The sequence below is a fragment of the Capricornis sumatraensis genome, chromosome 9, assembly GCF_032405125.1.
Source record: "Capricornis sumatraensis isolate serow.1 chromosome 9, serow.2, whole genome shotgun sequence".
Taxonomy (NCBI): Eukaryota; Metazoa; Chordata; class Mammalia; order Artiodactyla; family Bovidae; genus Capricornis; species Capricornis sumatraensis.
Window position 1 is genome coordinate 42,075,121 of NC_091077.1, and position 22,259 is coordinate 42,097,379.

The window sequence follows — 22,259 nt, forward strand, 5'->3', positions numbered from 1 at the left end:
TTGTCTGGGCGACTATATTATGGCTGATTTTAAATTTTTCTTTATAATAGTTTGTGTCTTTTAAAATATTATTCTATAATTAACACATTGACATTTAACTTAAAACTGATTACCTAAAATGCAATGAACATTAAAACAACACAGATTCCAAATGAGTTACAGAAAAAAGAAAGAGTACAATCAGCAACCTATCGAAGAGTGATCCAAATGAAGATGGAAAGAAGACCACAGAAATTTTAGTCTCAACTACAAAACCAATTCGTGGTGTTGTCTTCAACATATCAACTAGACTATGAATTATAGGGTCTTTATCACTGAAAGACAAAAAGCTCATCAATATCTCACAAAATATTCTTGAAGAAATAGTAAGGACACAAATATACAAGAAAGTTTTTTGTAATATGAAAAGGCTAAGGCCATACATAAAATAGTATCTATGTCATAGATAAATTTTATTGATGATGGTAAGATTTTAGATTACTGCTAAAACTGTTCAAGATTTCTAGTTTAATAGTAAAAGGAGATTTTTTTTTTAAGTCATAAGAGGAAAACCAGAAGTGTGCAAGAGAGACATTGGTTGCCTTTTTTTTTTTTTTTTTTTTTAGCACTCTTAAATTTTACTTCAAGGTCCCTGAAGGTATATATTAATAGAAAACCATCATCCCTTCCCCTAATGAGCATAGTCAAAACAGAAGTGATGTCACTCTCCTGTTTCTCTTTATACAGTTAATTGTGACCACCTTCATTAGCCCAATCAAATGAAGTTCTCAGCATCATCTGATGATGGGACAAAACAAACAGTAAACAAAATTATAGGATCAAAAGGGTCATTATTGGCTTTGACTTTTTCTGGTTCTTGCACATTTTCTTAATTCTTGACTATATTTAATCATTTCCCCTATTTTCTATATTTATTAGGAAAGGCAAAAGTGTTTTTCTTGAATCTTTAATATAACACATAAACAGGACATACAGATGGACAATAGGCACAAGAAAAGGTGTCCAACATCACTAGTTATCTTTGTTGTTGTTCAGTGCCCAATGTCCAACTCTTTGAAACTCCATGGACTGCAGCATGCTAGGCTCCCCTGTCCTTCGCCATCTCCCAGAGCTTGCTCAAACTCATGTCCATTGAGTCAGTGATCTCATCCTTTGTCATCTCGTTCTCCTCCTGCCTTCAGTCTTTCCCAACACCAGGGCCTTTTCCAGTGAGTTGGCTCTTCATATCAGTTGGCCAAAGTTTTGGAGCTTTAGCTTCAGCATCAATCCTTCCAATGAATATTCAGAGTTGATTTCCTTTAGGAAAGTAAAGTTATTAGAGAAATGCAAATCAAAACTACAGTGAGATATCACCTCCCACCAGTCAGAATAGCTATCTTCAAAAAAATCCACAATCAACAAATGCTGGAGAGAATGTAGAGAAAAGGGAACCCTCGTGCACTGTTGTGGGAATGTAAATTGGTACACCTACTATGGAGAACAGTATGGAGGGAGGTTCCTTAAAAAACTAAAAACAGAACTACCGTGTGTCCCTGCAATCCCACTCCTGGGCATATATACAGAGGAAAACATGGCCTGAAAAACTACATGCTCCCCAATGTTCATTGCAGCACTGTTTACAACCACCAAGACATGGAAAAAACCTAAACGTTCATCAACAGAGAAATGGATAAACAGTATGTGGCACATATATATAATGGAATATTATACAGTCATTAAAAAGAATGAAATAAGGCCATTTGAAGCAACAGGCATGGGCCTAGAGAGTGTCATACTGAATGAAGTAAGTCAGACAGAGAAGAAGAAATATTATATGACATCCCTTATATCTGAAATCTAAGAAGAAATGATACATGAACTTTCTTACAAAACTGAAAGAGACTCACAGACTTAGAAAATGAACTCACGGTTGCTGGGGGGAATGGATAGTTAAGGACTTTGGGAAGGCCATGTACACATTGCTATATTTAAAATGGGTAATCAGCAAAAACCTATTGTACAGCACATGGAACTCTGCTCAATATTATGTATGAGCCTGGATGGGAAGGGGCTTTGGGGCAGAATGGATACACATATATATATGGCTAAGTCACTTCACTGTTCACCTGAAACTAAACAACTTTGTTAATAGGCTATACCCCAAAACATAATCTTTTGGGAGTTTAAAAAGAAATACCTAAGGAATAAACCTGACCAGGGAGATAAAAGACTTATATGCTGAAACTATAAAATATTGAATAAGGAAATTGAAGATGATTCAGAGAAATGGAACAATATCACATGTTCTTGGATGAAAGAGTTAATGTTGTTAAAATGGCCTTATTTCCCAAAGCAATGTACAGATTTAATGCAATCCATAACACATTACCTATGATATTTTTACAGAACTAAAACAAGCAAACAAGAAATCCTAAAATTTATACTCAATCCCAAATGGTACAGAATTGCCAAGGCAATCCTGAAGAAAAATTACAAAGCTGGAGGCATAACCCACCCAGATTTCAACCCACATCTCCAGCTTAGGAGACAGACTCTTTACCATTGAGCCACCTAGGAAGAGTCTAGGGAAAATCAATGATGGCAGAACACATTCTCACACCATACAGAAAAGTAAGCTAAAAATGGCTTAAAGGGCTTAAATATAAGACATAACACCTTAAAACTCCTAGAATGGAACATAGGTAAAACATTCTCTGTCATAAATTGTGGCAGTGTTTTCTTTGGTCAGTCTCCCCAGACAAAAGAGGTAAGAGCAAAAATTAAAAAATGGGAACTAATAAAACTTACCAGTTTTACTCAACAAGGAAACCAAAAATAAAACCAGAAACAACCAATGGGCTAGGAGAAAATATTCACAAATGTTGTGACCAACAAGGGCTTAATTTCCAAAACATACCAACAGTTCAGACACCTCAGTATTTTTAAAAATGAACAATTAAAAAGTGGTGCAGAAGACCTAGATATACATTTCTCCAAAGAAGACATAAAGGTGGCAAACAGGACCATGAAAATATGCTAAGCATCACCACTTATTAAAGAAACACCTATCAAAACTCCAGCGAGGTATAACCTCAAATCAGACAGAATGGCAAACATGAAAAGGTCTACAAACAATAAATTCCGGAGAGGGTGTGGAGAAAAAAGAGCCTCCATACACTGTTGGTGGAAATGTACAATGGTGCTGCCACACGGAGGAAAGTCTGGAGGCTCCCTGTTGCTGTTTTTCAGTTGCCCAGTCATGTTGAACTCTCTTCGACTCCATGGACAGCAAACTTCCAGGCCTCCCTGTCCCTCACCATCTCTCAGAATTTGCCCAAGTTCACGTTCATTGCATCGGTGATTGCCACCCAGCCATCTCATCCTCTGACTCCTTCCCTCTGACTCCTTCTCCTTCTACTCTCAGTCTATCCCAGCATCAGGGACTTTTCCAATGAGTCATCTGTTCACATCAGATGACCAAAAATACTGGAGCTTTAGCTTCTGCATCAGTCCTTCCAGTGAATATTCAGGGTTGATTTCCCTTAAGATTGACTGGTTTGACCTCCTTGCTGTCCGAGGGACTTTTAGGAGTCTTCTCCAGCACAATAGTACAAAAGCATCAATTCTTTGGTGTTCTGCCTTCCTTATGGTCCAACTCTCAGAACCGTACCTGACCACTGGGAAGACAACAGCCTTGACTATATGGACGTTTGTCAGCAGGGTAAAGTCTTTGCTTTTCAACACACTAGTTAGGTTTGTCATTGCTTTCCTGCCAAGAAACAATCGTCTTCTGATTTCATGGCTGCAGTCACAAGCCACAGGGATTTTGGAAGGTTCCTTAGTAAACTAAAAACAGAGTTATATATGAGGGCTTTCCCAGTGGCTCAGCAGTAAAGAATCCACCTGTAATGCCAGAGATGTGGAGATGAGGATTCAATCCCTGGGTCAGGAAGATCCCTTGGAGGAAGATGGCAATCCACATCAGTATTCTTGCCAGGAAAATCCCACGGACAGAGGAGCCTGGTGAGCTCTACTCCATACAGCCACAAGAGTCAGACATGGCTGAGCAACTAAGCAATAAGTGAAAGCTCAGAGTTATATGTGATCCAGAAATATCACTCCTGAGCAAACATCCAGAATAGATGAAAACTAATTGGAAAAGATACATGCACCCCAATGTTCATAAGCGGCACTATTAACATAGCCAAGACATAGAAGCAACTTAAATGTCCATCAACATATGAATGATATAAAGATAATTGTTATATATCTATCCATCTGTAGGGGGCTTCCCTGGTGGCTCAGTGGTAAAGAATCTGCCTGCAATGCAGGATACTGCCTGCAATGAAGGAGATGTGGGTTCAATTCCTGGGCCAGAAAGATCCCTTAGAGAAGGAAATGGCATCCAACTCCAGTATTTTTGCCTGGAAAATCCCTTGGACTAAGAACCCTGGCAGATTACAGTCCATGGAGTCACAAGAATCAGTCATGAATTAGTGACTAAACCACCATATATATATATACACATATACACATCTGTATCTATATATCTGTGTGCTGTGCTGTGCTTCGTCACTCAGTCATGTCCCACTCTTTTCGTCCCCATGGACTGTAGCCACCCAGGCTTCTCTGTCCATGGGGATTCTCCAGACAAGAATACTGGAGTGGGTTACCATACCCTCCTCCAGGGCATCTTCCCAACCCAGGGATCAAACACAGGTCTCCTTCATTGCAGCCGAGTTAATTACCACTGAAGGGAAGCCTTATTTATATCTATATATAATAAAATATTACTCAGCCATGAAAAGAATGAAATACTGCCATTTGCAGTAACATGGATGAATCTAGAGATTATATTACAATACTAAGTGAAGTACATCAGAAAGAGAAAGGCAAATATATGATATTATTTATATATGCTTACATGGATCAAAACAAGCTGCACACTGTTTACAATAGCCAGGACATGGAAGCAACCTAGATGTCCATCAACAGATGAATGGATAAAAAAGCTGTGGGACATATACACAATGGAATATTACTCAGCCATTAAAAAGAATGTATTTGAATCAGTTCTAATGAGGTGGATGAAACTGGAGCCTATTATACAGAGTGAAGTAAGTCAGAGAGAAAAACACCAATACTAACACATATATATGAAATTTTGAAAGATGGTAACAATGACCCTATATGCAAGACAGCAAAAGAGACACAGATGTAAAAAACAGTCTTTTGGACTCTGTGGCAGAAGACGAGGGTGGGATGATTTGAGAGAATGGCATTGAAACATATATATTATCGTATGTGAAACAGATCACCAGTCAAGGTTTGATCCATGAAACAGGGCTGAGGGCTGGTGCACTGGGATGACCCTGAGGGATGGGATGGGGAAGGAGTTGGGAGGGGGGTTCAGGATGGGAACAGATGTACACTTGTGGCAAATCCATGTCAATGTATGGCAAAAACCACTACAATACTGTAAAGTAATTAGCCTCCAATTAAAATAAATAAATTTTAAAAGAGAACATGGAAGCAACCTAGATGTCCATCAACAGATGAGTGGATAAAGAAGTTGTGGTACATATACACAATGGAATATTACTCGGCCATAAAAAGGAACACATTTGAGTCAGTTCTGATGAGCTGGATGAAACTGAACCTATTATAGAGAGTGAAGTAAGTCAGAAGGAGAAAGATAAATAGTGTATTCTAATGCATAGTTACAGAATCTAGAAAATGGTACTGAAGAATTTGTTTACAGAGCAGCAATGGAGAAACAGGCATAGATAATAGACTTATGGACATGGGGAGAGGGTGAGATCTATGGAATTAGTAACATGGAAATTTTCATCACTATATGTAAAATAGATAGCCAACAGAAATTTGCTGTATGGCTCAGGAAACTCAAACAGGAGCTCTGTATCAATCTAGAGGGGTGGGATGGGGCAGGGGATGGGGGGGAGGTTCAAAAGGGAGAGGATATAAGTATACATATGGCTGATTCATGTTGAGGTTTGACAGAAAACAACTAAATTCTGTAAAGCAATTATCCTTCAATAAAAATAAATTTAAGAAAGAAAAAGCTGCAGAAAATTTTTAAAGAGATGGGTGCACCAGACCACTTTACCTGCTTCCTGAGAAACCTCTATTCAGGTCAAGAAATAACAATTAGAAGTGGACATGAAAAAGTGGACTGGTTCAAATTGGGGAATGGAGTACACCAAGGCTGTATATTGTCACCCTGCCTATTTAACTTAGATGCAGAGTATGCCATGCAAAATCCTGGGTTGGATGAATCACAAGCTGAAATCAAGATTGCTGGGTGAAATATCAGATATGCAGATGATGCCATCCTAATGGCAGAAATCGAAGAGGAACTAAAAAACCTCTTAATGAGGGTGAAAGAGTAGACTGAAAAAGCTGGTTTCAAAAAACTGATTATGGCAGTTTTTGGCATCTGGTCCCATCACTTCATGGCAAATAGATGGGTAGGGGGGAGTGAAAACAGTGGCAGATTTTATTTTCTTTGGCTCCAAAATCACTGCAAGACAATGGCAGCAGTCATGAAAGTAAAAGACAGTTGCTCCTTAGAAGAAAAGCTATGACAAACCTAGATGGCATATTACAAAGCAGAGATATCACTTTACTGACAAAGGTCTGCCTAGTCAAAACTATGGTTTTTCCAGTTGTCATGCACGGATGTGAATTGGACCATTAAGAAGGCTTAGCAGTGAAGAATTGATGCTTTCAAACTGTGGTGTTGGAGAAGACCCTTGAGTCACTTGGACAGCAAGAAGATCAAACCAGTCAACCCTAAGGGAAATCAACTCTGAACATTCATTGGAAAGACTGATGCTGAAGCTGAAGCTCCAGTTCTTTGACTACCTGATGCAAAGAGCCAACTCATTGGAAAAGGTCCTGATACTGTTAAAGATTGAAGGCAAATGGAGAAAGGGGTGGCAGAGGAAGAAATAGTTAGATAGCATCATCGACTCAGCGGACACGAATTTGAGCAGACTCTGGGAAACAGAGGAAGACAGGGCAGCCTGGCATGCTACAGCCCATTGTGTCACAAAACTTAGCAACTGAACAATAGCAATAAGCCTCCATTGTATACTCAAGGTAAGAATAGGTCATAAGACCTTGGAAATGTCTGTGAAACTATCACATCAGGAAAAGCTCCAAGAAATAATGCTCCCAACTTCACTTTTATTTTTGTAATTTGAATGAGATTCCTGTTCTTGTGAAGCTTTAACCTAGATCCACAAATTGAAGGTGTTTCTGTGATACATAGTATGCAACCTTAGATAGGAGTGGGTAATCACAAGGGGACCATAAAAGAGCTTGAATACTGCCCTTGATATTGACCAGGTCACAGCCTGTGTTTCAACACATTATACCAAATTTATTATTCTTAATCTATGAAAACAGATAACCTCACTTTGATAGTAACAACTTACTTTCTTTTAGGGATTTGTAATCTCAAAAATTTTCAATCAATTCTAGGTCAAGTATTGTCTCAGATGTGTATGTTCTGCCTGATAACTGCCTTTCTGAAAATCAGAATTATTTTTACAGAGAGTGAGAGAACATTCTAAACAAATATCAAGTAGGAAATGTGATTTGAAACTGGAAAATATACTGCTGAGCTTAAAAAAAAACTGCAATATTTTATGAAAAAGATTTGCTTTTTGATAGCTGTAGCACCTAAATAGCAAACATGTTCAATCCCCATTGAAAATTCCTTTTGGCTTGCCAGTCTTGTCAGTTTTTATGCTTATTCAACAATGCAAAGGACTAAACAACAGAAATTTATCTCAATTCCCTCATGTGAAGAAACTGATGATGTAACTTTTGCACTCTGCCTTCTGAATTTAAGCCTGATTGCCTGGCCTTGGAATGGTAAAAGCAGCTTCATTCGGCTTTTGTGTATCAGTTACTCTGGTAGAGAAGATGAAGTGAAACAAAACGTATGTGTTTTAAATGCTGTTTGTCTTTTTGATGGAATGTGTTTTAACATCTCTTCAGAACCCTTTAAAGGTACAAACAAATAAGGAACAAGTATGTCTGATTACAGTTATTAATCTTTTATGTAATTCTGACTTTCAATTTCATGAAATCCCAGATTTTTTTTTTACCCAAGTACATTACAATATACTTTGCTTCACATTTCCATGTGTCTTAATTACTATGTGATTTTTTTTTCTCTGCAAATTTCTCTAATCTGGTGTGTAGCAACTCTGATATTGATCAGACCCTAGTCAGTTATGGAGCTCCTAAGTTTCCATAAACTTTAACTTAACTCTATTCTTAATTTAATTATTTAGGACAATTGTGTCAAGCATCACTTAGCAATTCAACCAGGATATTAAAAGTGGAAATATTCAGGGAGAGCAGTTATTGAGCAAACCTGATGGTCTGTAGAAAGGGTTTCCCAGGTGGTGCTAGTGGTAAAGAAACCATCTGTCAAAATAGGAGCTGTAAGAGACACAGGTTTGATTCCTGGGTCAGGAAGATCCCCTGGAGGAGGGCATCGCTATCCACTCCAGTATTCTTGCCTGGAGAATCCCATGGACAGAAGAGACTGGTGAGCTGCAGTCCACAGGGTCGCAAAGAATCAGACATGACTGAAGTGACTCAGCACGCATGCATGAAATTTACTAGTTTCCTGATTAAACTAAGATACAAGATCAGTATATTGGGTTTTAAGGCTGTAGCTTTGTGTGTGGTACCCAACTGCTTCATATTGCTATATATGTTCCATACCATTTAATTCAATTCATTCATTTGTTAACTATTCATATACATAGAATACATAATAATTTTGACACTGTTTTCAGGGAATGAACAGTTTTCAGGGAATTTCCATCAACAAAAGGAAAAACAATTATTTAACTATTTCAATAGTATAATTTCAATTAGAAAGATACTATTTAGGAAATCTATAGCTTTTGGTTTTGTGCTTTCTTATAAAAATCATTGCTCTGTATGAAACATTAAATGCTTTAACCCTGCTTTGGTGTTATGAGAAGGACCAGGTAGAATGTTGCTGGCCTCCTGTCTTACACCAACTACATACCCTGTGTCTTCCTCCCCTGCACACAATCTGCATCCTGAGTGACCTTCTCCTATCACCATATCTGCACCCCAACTGCCATACTCCATTGTACTGTGGTTGGCAACTTGAATGCCATCTTGCCCTGCACATGCTCTGCACCCCAAATATTCTTACACTGTGCAAGATCAACATATCTCGCACTGTGCACCAGGTTTGCATCCCAAATGTCCTGTCCTGCACTGTCTGCACCCTGAGTGCCATTCAGTCCAGTACAATGTCTGCACCTCATATTCTTTTCCCCCTGCTCTGCACCAGATTACCAATCTTACTGCCCTCCCCACTGTAAAAAGCCTCACACTGAGTATCCTCTTGTCCTGCACCAGACCTGCATCCCTTTTGCCCTCCTGAACTATACAAAGTCAGCACACAAGTACCCTCTTATCTGTACAAGGTCTGCACACCATCTGCCCTCCTTCCCTGCCCTAGGTCTGCACCCTGAGCTGCAATCCACAGGCAGGCTGAACACTATCTGTTTTGATGCCCCTGGTGGTCCTGCTTCTGGAGCTTCATTGAGAAAAAAAAAGGTTGAATAAACTGAAATATTTTTAGCAATGAAAGGGGAGTTAATAGAGATGTATCGGGGAGGGGGGAAATACTTAAGATTACAAGTTCTCAGTGAACTTTTGTTATATTAGTATCATTAACAATATTAATGTTGACATTAGCATCATCTTTCATCACTGGTTCCTGCATGGTCTACTGTGTCCAAAAGTATAGTGGGAACATCATTAGATGACTTCATTTAACACTCACATTGTGTTACAGACTTAACCTGTGTTTCATACTTTAGCATTCTAATCACCCCATGAGATAAGCCCTTTTATATTCTCAGCTTGGGGAAAAAGTAAATAAGATTAACTGGCTGTAAACAATTTGTCTATTTGTAGTGTTGTTGCCCCTACCCCAGGTTTGTTTCATAATCTATTCTAGACTTATGGCCAATATGCAACCTGGCCTCTTGGAGAACTGAGTTTTTAATTCTATATCAGTACAACTTCATATTTGAAAAAATAGTTCAAAGTACTTTTCTTATTGAAAAAAATGATTAAGAAATCATATGCATGTGAAATATCTGAAAACAATGACTCATTTATTTCTCAGATGAAAACTATAACCAAGACCACATATTCAGAGAATCAAACTTCACAGAATCAAACGTTGAATACTGATTTCATCCTTGTGGGGCTCTTTGGTGAAACCAAACACGCCCTCCTCCTCTACACTGCGACCTTCATCTTCTTCCTGATGGCCCTAGCTGGGAACGCCCTCCTCACCATCCTCGTCCACCTGGAGCCCCGCCTGCACACCCCCATGTACTTCTTCATCAGCCAGCTCTCCCTCATGGACCTCATGTACATATCTGTGACTGTGCCCAAGATGCTCCTGGGCCAAGTGACAGGAGATCACACAATCTCTCCTTCAGGTTGCGGGATCCAGATGTTCTTCTATCTAACCCTCGCTGGAGCTGAGTTTTTTCTCCTGTCTGCCATGGCCTACGACCGATATGCTGCCATCTGCAGACCTCTCCATTATCCCCTGCTGATGAACCAGAGGGTCTGTGAATGCCTGGTGTCTGGATGCTGGTTCCTAGGAATGGTGGATGGTTTGTTGCTCACACCCATCACTATGAGCTTCCCCTTTTGTCATTCCAGAAAAATCCTGAGTTTCTTCTGTGAGGCTCCGGCCTTGATGAAGCTCTCCTGCTCCGACATCTCCCTCTACAAGACAGCAATGTACCTGTGCTGTGTTCTCATGCTCCTCATCCCCACTGTGGTCATCTCAAGCTCATATGCCCTCATCCTGCACCTCATCCACAGAATGAGTTCATCAGAGAGCCGCAGGAAAGCCTTTGCCACCTGCTCCTCCCACATCATTGTAGTGCTGCTCTTCTTTGGTGCTGCGATTTACACCTACATGCTTCCTAGTTTCTACCACACAGCTGAGCAGGACATGATGGTGTCAGCCTTTTATACCATCATCACCCCTGTGCTGAACCCCCTCATTTACAGCCTCCGGAATAAGGATGTCACAGGGGCTCTGAGGAGCAGGATGCAGTCAGGGCTGAGCCTAAGAAAAGTTGTAAAGAAGAAAACCTGAGGATGACCATATATTTTTCCCTTATTATATTATTCCTCCCCTCCCTATTTCTCCTTTGTCACCTGTTTCCAGGGCTGCAAACACTGAGCCCAGTAATCACTTTCTTCTTTCTTATGCATGCGATATTTCTTCACCATATGATTTACCTATCATAATTTATCTTATTATATTCAATGTCTTTGTACTGCATTTGTCTGTGATATGATAGCTGTCATAAAGAAAACTGCACATAGTGCCTTTTTATCTGCTCTCATATTCCAAGTTTATTGATCATTTTAGTATGAGTTGTGTGACATTTTTAGCTTTCCCAAATCTTTTCAATTGCTTACATATATTGGTTTTTAGATAGGGAAAGAAAAACTTCTTAATCAAGTTACTTGTAAGACTAAGTGGCATAATATACACAGACAGCCCTAACACCTGCTCCAAACTGTGAGTTCTCTTTCTATCTCTATAAATCCTAGCCTCTTTTTTGCCTTCAGCGGATGGAGGTGTGAGAGACAGTGTAGAATCATAAGGACCTCCAGCTAAATCTTGGATTCACTACTAAGCAGCTCTGAGGAGCTGATTATGCCACAACTGCCTTGTTTTCGCTCCACTAAAATAGAACTAGCAATATAAACATCATCATGGAGTTTGAATGTTAAGTGAATTTAATTCATTGGCCCAGTCCAGGGCCTGACCCCTTGAAAGGTCTAGATAAATAGTTGCCCTTTCTTTTTCTTTTTTTTTTTACAGGGAGGGAGGAGGGAGGGGGGTTCAGGATGGGGAACATGTGTATACCTGTGGCGGATTCATGTTGATGTATGGCAAAACCAATACAATATTGTAAAGTAATTAACCTCCGATTAGGCTTCCCTGGTGGCTCAGATGGTAAAGCGTCTGCCTGCAATGCGGGAGACCCGGGTTCGATCCCTGGTTCGGGAAGATCCTCTGGAGAAGGAAATGGCAATCCACTCCAGCACTCTTGCCTGGAAAATCCCATGGACAGAGGAACATGATGGGCCCCAGTCCATGGGGATGCAAAGAGTCGGACACGACTGAGCAACTTCATTTTCATTTAACCTCCAATTAAAATAAATAAATTTATATTAAAAAAATTTTTAATTCAATAAAAAATGTGATACACAGAAAAAAAATGTTGCCCTTTCTAAGGTGTGACAGAATCAAGATGACTTTGCCCGTGACTCTGCCTCTGTGTGTCTGTTCCACATCTTCATGGATAAGAGGGAGCCAGTGCAGATTCTCTGTCACCTGAGAGGAGCTCGTTAGCTGTCTGCTGAATTAAACCACAGCATTTCTGGTATTTTTTTCATCTTCCAATTGGGCAGTTTCTTGGAAGTATTTAATTAAATTGTAAAACTATATTATATTTGTGTCAAATCACAAATGTATAATTTTCAAATATCATTTGATATAAATGATGTAAACACCATTCTGTCAAACTCTCTGAAAAGCAGCTGTTCCTAGATTCTTGAATCATTTAATCGCTTATTATATCTTGATGGATTACCATCCATGTTGCACACAGGCTGCAATTTCTGAGAGACACAACAGTGGCCAGAACACAAGCCCTTACTTCAAGGAGTTTATTTGTTAGTGGAGAGAGAGGTGTGTAGACATGAGCTCCCAGTCACAAGAACTATGAGATGACTGCACCCAGAAAGCCCTGCAGCATCTAGATGGAAAGCCCAGATTTGAGCGGTTTTCCTAAACTAAAGATCAGATACATGTAAAGAGACAAAAGAACATTTCAAAGAGAGGACCAGCAAATGAACAGACATGAGTTAAAAAGGCAGTGGAGATATCAGGAAACTATAAAGACCAAATTAAGCATAGATTTACACTGAAATGAACAGGGAGCTTATAAATATATATATTTTATATATTAAATTAAATTTAAGATATTAAATTAAATATACTAAATACATTAAAATAATTTGAATTCACTGTGTATCAAATATGAATATCTTTTAACTTATCTTGTCATCATTCAATTACCAATTACTCTAAATTTAGAGTAAACAGCATATAACGCATTATCAGTTCAATTCAGTTGCTCAGTCATTTCCGACTCTTTGCAGCCCCATGGATTGCAACAAGTCAGGCCTCCATGTCCATCATCAAATTCCAGAGTTTATTCAAACTCATGTGCCTTGAGTCAGTGATGCCATCCAATCGTCTCGACCTTTGTCATCCCTTTTTTCTCCCACCTTCAATTTTTCTCAGCATCAGGGTCTTTTCAAATGACTCAGTTCTTCACATCAGGTGGCCAAAGTACTGGAGTTTCAGCTTCAGCATCAGTCCTTCCAATGAATATTCATGTCTGATTTCCTTTAGGATGGACTGGTTTGATTTCCTTGCAGTCCAAGGGACTCTCAAGAGTCTTCTCCAATGCCACAGTTCAAAAGCATCAATTCTTTGGTGCTCAGCTTTCTTTATCATCCAAGTCTCACATCCATACATGACTACTGGAAAAACCATAGCTTTGACTAGATGAACCTTTGTTGGCAACATAATGCCTCTGCTTTTTAATATGCTGTCTAGGTTGATCAAAACTTTTCTTCTAAGGAGCAAGCATCTTTTAATTTCATAACTGCAGTCAACATCTGCAGTGACTTTGGAGCCTGAGAAAATAAACTCTGTCATTATTTTTATTGTTTCTCCAACTATTTGCCATGAAGTGATGAGACTGGATGCCATGATCTTCATTTTTTGAGTACTGAGTTTTAAACCAGCTTTTTCACTCTTCTCTTTCACTTTAATCAAGAGGCTCTTTAGTTCCTCTTCACTTTCTGCCATAAGGGTGGTGTCATCTGCATTTCTGAGATTATTGATATTTCTCCCAGCAATCTTGATTCCAGCTTGTGCTTCATCCAGCCTGGCATTTTGCATAATGTGCTCTGCATATAAGTTAAATAGGCTGGATGAAGTACAAGCTGGAATCAAGACTGCCAGGAGAAATATCAATAACCTCAGATATGTGGATGACACCACCCTTGTGGCAGAAAGTGAAGAACTAAAGAGCCCTTGATGAAAGTGAAGGAGAAGCATGGAAAAGTTAGCTTAAAACTCAACATTCAAAAAACTAAGATCGTGGCATCTGGTCCCATCACTTCATGGTAAATAGATGGGGAAAAAATGGAAATGGTGGCATATTTTATTTTCTTGTGCTCCAAAATCACTGTGGATGGTGAGTGCAGCCATGAAATTAAAAGACATTTGCTCTTTGGAAGAAAAGCTATGACAATCCTAGACATTGTATTAAAAAGAAGAGATATCACTTTGGCAACAAAGCTCTGTATAGTCAAAGCTTTGGTTTTCCCAGTAGCCATGTACAGATGTGAGAGTTGGACCATTACGAAGGCTGAATTTTTTAGCTATTTTTTATCTCTACATTTTAATGGAGAGAATATCAGAATAGACATTTTTCCAAAGCAGACACTCAGATGGCCATTAGGCATAAGACAAGATGTTTAATATTACTAGTCATCAGGAATATACAAATCAAAACCAAAATAAAACATCACCACAAATCTATTAGAATGGCTATTATCAAAAAGATAACATATATGGATATGAGAATTGGACCATAAAGAAAGCTGAGTGCTGAAGAATTGATGCTTTTGAACTGTGGCATTGGAAAAGACTCTTGAGAGTCCCTTGGACTGTAAGGAGATCCAACCAGTCCATCCTAAAGGAAATCAGTCCTGAATATTCATTGGAAGGACTGATGCTGAAGCTGAAACCAATACTTTGGCGACCTGATGTGAAGAACTGAGTCATTTGAAAAGACCTTGATGCTGGGAAAGATTGAAGGCAGGAGAAGGGGATTTCAGAGGATAAGATGGTTAGATGGCATCACCAACTCAATGGACATGAGTTTGAACAAGCTCTGGGAGTTGGTGATGGACAGGAAAGCCTGATGTGCTGCAGTCCATGGGGTCACAAAGACTCGGACATGACTGAGTGACTGAACTGAACTGAATAAGTGATGATGAGATGGAGAAAGGGAACACTTGATCGCTATTGATTGCAATGTAAATTGGTGCAAATATTACAGAAAAAAGTAAAGTGGTTCCTCAAACAGTTTAAAATGGAAGTAGCATATGATCCAGCAATTTCACTCCTGAATATTTATCCAAAGAAAACAAAAATAGTGTTTTAAAAAAGATATCTGCAAGATCACCAAGATGGCAGAGTAGAAAGTGTCTGAGCTCTCTTCCTTTCATGCGCAATACCACAACTATATATGAGCTCAACATAGTGAAGTGAAGTCGCTCAGTTGTGCCCTACTCTTTGCGACCCCATGGACTGTAGCCTGCCAGGCTCCTCTGTCCATGGGATTTTCCAGGCAAGAGTACTGGAGTGGGTTGCCATTTCCTTCCCCAGGGGATCTTCCCAACCCAGGGATTGAACCCAGATCTCTTGCACTGCAGGCAGACACTTTACCATCTGAGTCACCAGGGAAGCTATAAACTCAACATCAGGTCAGTTCAGTTCAGTCGCTCAGTTGTGTCCGACTCTTTGTGACCCCATGAATTGCTGCACTCCAGGCCTCCCTGTCCATCACCAACTCCTGGAGTTCACTCAAACTCACTTCCATCGAGTCAGTGATGCCATCCAGCCATCTCATCCTCTGCCATCCCCTTCTCCACCTGCCCCCAATCCCTCCCACCATCAGAGTCTTTTCCAATCAGTCAACTCTTCGCATGAGGTGGCCAAAGTACTGGAGTTTCAGCTTTAGCATCATTCCTCCAAAGAACACCCAGGACTGATCTCCTTCAGAATGGACTGGTTGGATCTCCTTGCAGTCCAAGGGACTCTCAAAAGTCTTCTCCAACACTACAGTTCAAAAGCATCAATTCTTCGGCCCTCAGCCTTCTTCACAGTCCAACTCTCACATCCATACATGACCACAGGAAAAACCATAGCCTTGACTAGACGGACCTTAATTGGCAAAGTAATGTCTCTGCTTTTGAATATGGTACCTAGGTTGGTCATAACTTTTCTTCCAAGGAGTAAGCGTTTTTTAATTTCATGGCTGCAGTCACCATCTGCAGTGATTTTATTTATAGATCATAGTTATATAAAATATTTAAATAGTTTGTACTTTATTTTATGGAAAGTCTGATAAAAATCTCATTATATATAATATACATATTATATATGTACATATATAGTAGTCTAGGACTACAGAAATTAATCAATTGAAATTGTATGTATTAACAGATACTAAAGCTGACAAACTGAAGCAATGCATCTCATACCATAAAACAGTAACAGTAAAAGTAATCTCTTACACAGAATCTATACAATAGCTACTTTAAATATCAACACAAACTAACTGATATTGTTCTCAGCATTTTTATTATTTTACCTCATTTAATCCTAACTATATCTGAGATCAAACATTATCCTTTTTATGTAAAGTAGACAGGGGAATGTTGGGTAGACGATAATCTCAACCCACAGCAGCAGTACAGCTTCAGTTTGGACTTTAGTGCCCTTATAATATCTAACGGATTGGTAGTTTTAAGAAACCCAATAGTCTCCTATGGATGAATGACTCTCTATACACAGCCACAGACCCTCACAATATGGTCTGAACCCATAGGCAAAGGGTGTTCAAAGCTTTGGCATGGATTTTCCCCAAATTATGTTTCAGTTACTTTATAATTCTTTCTTATATGAAATACATCTCCAAGATTTTAATATCCAGTTGGATTATTAAAACAGATTGACCAAATTCTGACTTGAATAACAAAACCTCTAGAAGTAAAAGAATTATCTTTTATAAAAAGAAATTTGCTTTTTATGTTTGCATAGGGGAATGATTATGGAAATTTCCATACTTGTTAATAAACAATGCTATCTTCAAGAAATCTCATGAATCTGAATTTTAGCAGCTTTATTATAAGTAAACAATTATTAATTTTCCAGTAACTTTGTTGAATTATAGGTAGTTACCTAGAATCCCAGTATCCATACTCTGATGGCACTTCCTCTTATTACCACAACTGGGTTACTGTGCACACACATGCCCACGCACACACACACACACACACACACACACACTACAAGCTCACTAAACATTCATTTCAGGTAGTCGATTCCCGTGGGCTTCCCTGGTGGCTTAGATGGTAAAGAATCAACTGCAATGTGGGAGATCTGCATTCAATCCCTGGGTTGAGAACATCTCCTGGGGAAGGGAATGGCAACCCACTCCAGTATTCTTGCCTGGAGAATCCCACAGACAGAGAAGTTTGGGGGGCTAAAGTCCATAGGGTTGCAAAGAGACAGACACAACTGAGTGACTAACACACACAGTCATTTCCCATGAATGGTCTGTTAGTCTCAAAGCTCTTCTTGGTAAAATCTAGGTGAAATTTCATGAACAATTCCACCTGGGTAACTAATGACAATGGACAGCTGGTTTCATCATGGCGGGGATCTTCATTCAGTCTAAGCACCCAGCTCTCCTTTGTGTGGTCATATTTGTGATTTTCCTGATGGCCTTGTCTGAAAATACCACCTGATCCTTCTGATACATTCTAATGCCCACTTCCACACCCCCATGTACTTTTTCATCAGTCATTTGTCTCTCATGGACATGATGTATATTTCTGTCACTGTGCCCGAGATGCTCATGGAGCAGGTCATAGTTATGAACAAGAGCTCAGCCCCTGAATACAGATGTTTCTCTATTTAATACTAGGAGGCTCAGAATTTTTTCCTCTGGCTGCCATGAGCTATGCTCGCTATGTGGCCATCTGCCATCCACTCTGTTATTCTATTCTCCTGAACGTAAGATGTATCTCCTCTTGGTGTATGGCTGCTGGTTCCTGGGATCAGTGGATGGCTTTATGCTCACACCCATCACCATGACCTTCCCCTTCGGCAAATTTCAGGAGATTCATTATTTCTTCTGTTAGGTCTTGGCTGTAATGAAGTTTCCTGCTCAGACACTTCCCTCTATGAGACAGTCACGTATCTGTGCTGTGCCCTCATGCTCCTCATCCCTGTGATGGTCATTTCAAGCTCCTATTCATTCATCCTTCTCACTATCCACAGGATGAATTCAGTAGAGAGCAGGAAGAAGGCTTTCACCACTTTTCTTTACACATGACTGTGGTCATCCTCGTCTATGGAGCTGCCATCTATACCTACATGCTCCCCATCTCCTACCACACCCCTGAGAAAGACATGGCTGTATCTGCCTTTCACATCATACTCACTCCTGTTCTAAATCCTTTAATCTATAGTCTGAGGAATAAGGATGTCACAGGGGCTCTAAAGAAAATATTGAATGTGGACCTGTCTTTTAGAAAACTATAGAAGAAAACATTTTTATACTGATGGTTTATTTTCTTCACTTTATAAATCAGAATTTTATAGTCTTATGCCAATATTATTCTTCAGATTTGCATACCATAATGTGTCATCCCATATTCATCCCTTTTGGAGGAATTGTTTCCCTGGACTGGAAAGCTCTCCAATGTTATATTCCTTTTGCATTCAAAATATTACACAATTGTATTGTATCCAGGTTACATTTTCCTGAAGTTGACAAATGTACTTATGTGGAATTATGGGATCATGTGGCAGAATATTTATATTCTTAAGAAATACATAACTAAAATACTTACAAGAAAAATATCATGGAATGTGCAACTATTAAGAGAGAAGGAAAGAAAAGATGAGGAAGGAAAAGTGGTATAACACTAATGGGTGAATATAGGTAAAGGTTACTACGGATGTTAACTGTACTATTACTGCTCATGGTACTTCTCTGTATATTTAAGATTCCTTAAAAATAAACTGCAAAGAGTCGGACACGACGGAGTGACTGAACTAACTAACTAAAAATAAATGGTAAAGTATCAGACATTTCATTCTGTTTTTATTTTCTATCTTCTGCTTTGTGGCAGTGTAAGTAACATATCTGAGAAATCAAGCTCATGTTCAAGTAGTTGATCATTACTATGACAAACCAGTCTTCTGCCTACAGTTATTTACAGGCTACATTGTTCCTCATATTTAACCCTGAGGCATCCAGTAGATGTTCAGTTCACTTCAGTCGCTCAGTTGTGTCCAACTCTTTGCGACTCCATGAATTGCTGCAGGCCCAGGCCTCCCTGTCCATCACCAACTTCCGGAGTTCACTCAGACTCACGTCAATCGAGTCAGTGATGCCATCCAGCCATCTCATCCTCTGTCGTCCCCTTCTCCTTCTGCCCCCAATCCCTTCCAGCATCAGAGTCTTTTCCAGTGAGTCAACTCTTCTCATAAGGTGGCCAAAATACTGGAGTTTCAGCTTTAGCATCACTCCTTCCAAGGAACACCCAAGACTGATCTCCTTTAGAATGGACTGGTTGGATCTCCTTGCAGTCTCAAGAGTCTTCTCCAGCACCACAGTTCAAAAGCATCAGTTCTTCAGCACTCAGCTTCTTCACAGTCCGACTCACATCCATGCATGACTACTGGAAAAATCATAGCCTTGACTAGATGGACCTTAGTCGGCAAAGTAATGTCTCTGCTTTTGAATATGCTGTCTAGGTTGGTCATAACTTTCCTTCCAAGAAGTAAGTGTCTTAATTTTATGGCTGCAGTCACCATCTGCAGTGATTTTGGAGCCCCCAAAAATAAAGTCTGACACTATTTCCCCATCTATTTGCTATGAAGTGATGGGACCAGATGCCATAATCTTTGTTTTCTGAATGTTGAGCTTCAAGTCAAATTTTTCACTCTCCTCTTTCACATTCATCAGGAAGCTTCTTAGTTCCTCTTCACTTTCTGCCATAAGGGTGGTGTCATCTGCATATCTGAGGTTATTGATATTTCTCCTGGCAATCTTGATTCCAGCTTGTGCTTCCTCCAGCCCAGCGTTTCTCATGATGTACTCTGCATAGAAGTTAAATAAGCAGGGTGACAATATACAGTCTTGACGTATTCCTTTTCCTATTTGGAACCAGCCTGTTGTTCCATGTCCAATTCTAACTGTTGCTTCCTGACCTGAATACAGGTTTCTCAAGAGGCAGGTCAGGTGGTCTGGTATTCCCATATGTTTCAGAATTTTCCACAGTTTATTGTGATCCACACAGTCAAAGGCTTTGGCATAGTCAATAAAGCAGAAGTAGATGCTTTTCTGGAACTCTCTTGCTTTTTCCATGATCTAATGGATGTTGGCAATTTGTTCTCTGGTTCCTCTGCCTTTTCTAAATCCAACTTGAACATCTGGAAGTTCATGATTCATGTACTGCTGAAGCCTGGCTTGGAGAATTTTAAGCATTACTTTACTAGCATGTGAGATGAGTGCAATTGTGCAGTAGTTTGAGCATTCTATGGCATTGCCTTTTTTGGGGATTGGAATGAAAACTGACCTTTTCCAGTCCTGTGGCCACTGCTGAGTTTTCCAAATTTGCTTGCATATTGAGTTCAGCACTTTCACAGCATCATCTTTCAGCATTTGAAAGAGCTCAACTGGAATTCCATCACCTCCACTAACTTTGTTCATAATCATACTTCCTAAGGCCCACTTGACTTCACATTCCAGGATGTCTGGCTCCAGGTGAGTTATCACACCATCATAATTATCTGGGTCATGAAGATCTTTTTTGTACAGTTCTTCTGTGTATTCTTGCCACCTCTTCCTAATATCTTCTGCTTCTGTTAGGTCCATACCATTTCTGCCCTTTATCGAGCCCATCTTTGCATGAAATGTTCCCTCGGTATCTCTAATTTTCTTGAAGAGATTGCTAGTCTTTCTCACTCTGTTCTTTTCCTCTATTTCTTTGCATTGATCACTGAAGAAGGCTTTCTTATCTCTCCTTGCTATTCTTTGGAACTCTGCATTCAGATGCTTATATCTTTCCTTTTCTCCTTCGCTTTTCACTTCTCTTCTTCTCACAGCCATTTGCAAGGCCTCCCCAGACAGCCATTTTGCTTTTTTGCATTTCTTTTCCATGGGGATGGTCTTGATCCCTGTCTCCTGTACAATGTCATGAACCTCATTCCATAGTTCATCAGGCACTCTATCTATCAGATCTAGGCCCTTAAATCTATTTCTCACTTCCACTGTATAATCATAAGGGGTTTGATTTAGGTCATACCTGAATGGTCTAGTGGTTTTCCCTATGTTCTTCAATGTAAGTCTGAATTTGGCAATACGGAGCTCATGATCTGAGCCACAGTCAGCTCCTGGTCTTGTTTTTACTGACTACATAGAGATTCTCCATCTTTGGCTGCAAAGAATATAATCAGTCTGATTTCAGTGTTGAGCATCTGGTGATGTCCATGTGTAGAGTCTTCTCTTGTGTTGTTGGAAGAGGGTGTTTGCTATGACCAGTGCATTTTCTTTGTAAAACTCTATTAGCCTCTGCTCTGCTTCATTCCATATTCCAAAGCCAAATTTGCCTGTTACTCCAGGTGTTTCTTGACTTCCTACTTTTGCATTCCAGTCCCCTATAATGAAAAGGACATCTTTTTTGGGTGTTAGTTCTAAAAGATCTTGTAGATCTTCATGAAACGTTTCAACTTCAGCTTCTTCAGCATTGCTGGTTGGGGCATAGACTTGGATTACTGTGATATTGAATGGTTTGCCTTGGAGATGAACAGAGATCATTCTGTCATTTTTGAGATTGCATCCAAATACTGTATTTTGGACTCTTTTGTTGACCATGATGGCCTCCATTTCTTCTAAGGGATTCCTGCCCACAGTAGTAGATATGATGGTCATCTGGGTTAAATTCACCCACTCCAGTCCATTTTAGTTCACTGATTCCTAGAATGTCAACGTCCACTCTTGCCATCTCCTGTTTGACCACTTCCAATTTGCCTAGATTCATGGACCTAACATTCCAGGTTCTTATGCAATATTGCTGTTTATAGCATCAGACCTTGCTTCTATTACCAGTCACCTCCACAAGTCTGAATTGTTTTTGCCGTGGCTCCATCCCTTCATTATTTCTGGAGTTATTTCTCCACTGATCTCCAGTAGCATATTTGGCACCTACTGAGCTGGGGAGTTCCTCTTTCAGTATCCTATCATTTTGCCTTTTCATAC

General features: G+C 39.6%; 1 protein-coding gene and 1 pseudogene across 1 annotated transcript; both read left to right on the forward strand.

Annotated features, from left to right (window-relative positions):
• Positions 1-10,138: 10,138 nt before the first annotated feature.
• LOC138086268 (olfactory receptor 2T3-like) lies at positions 10,139-11,194 on the forward strand. The gene has a single exon (XM_068981063.1). It carries the CDS (start codon positions 10,139-10,141, stop codon positions 11,192-11,194), a length of 1,056 nt encoding a protein of 351 aa, XP_068837164.1.
• A 6,393-nt stretch (positions 11,195-17,587) lies between these two features.
• On the forward strand, positions 17,588-18,532 carry LOC138086269 (olfactory receptor 2T4-like; annotated as a pseudogene).
• The last annotated feature ends 3,727 nt before the right edge of the window (positions 18,533-22,259 follow it).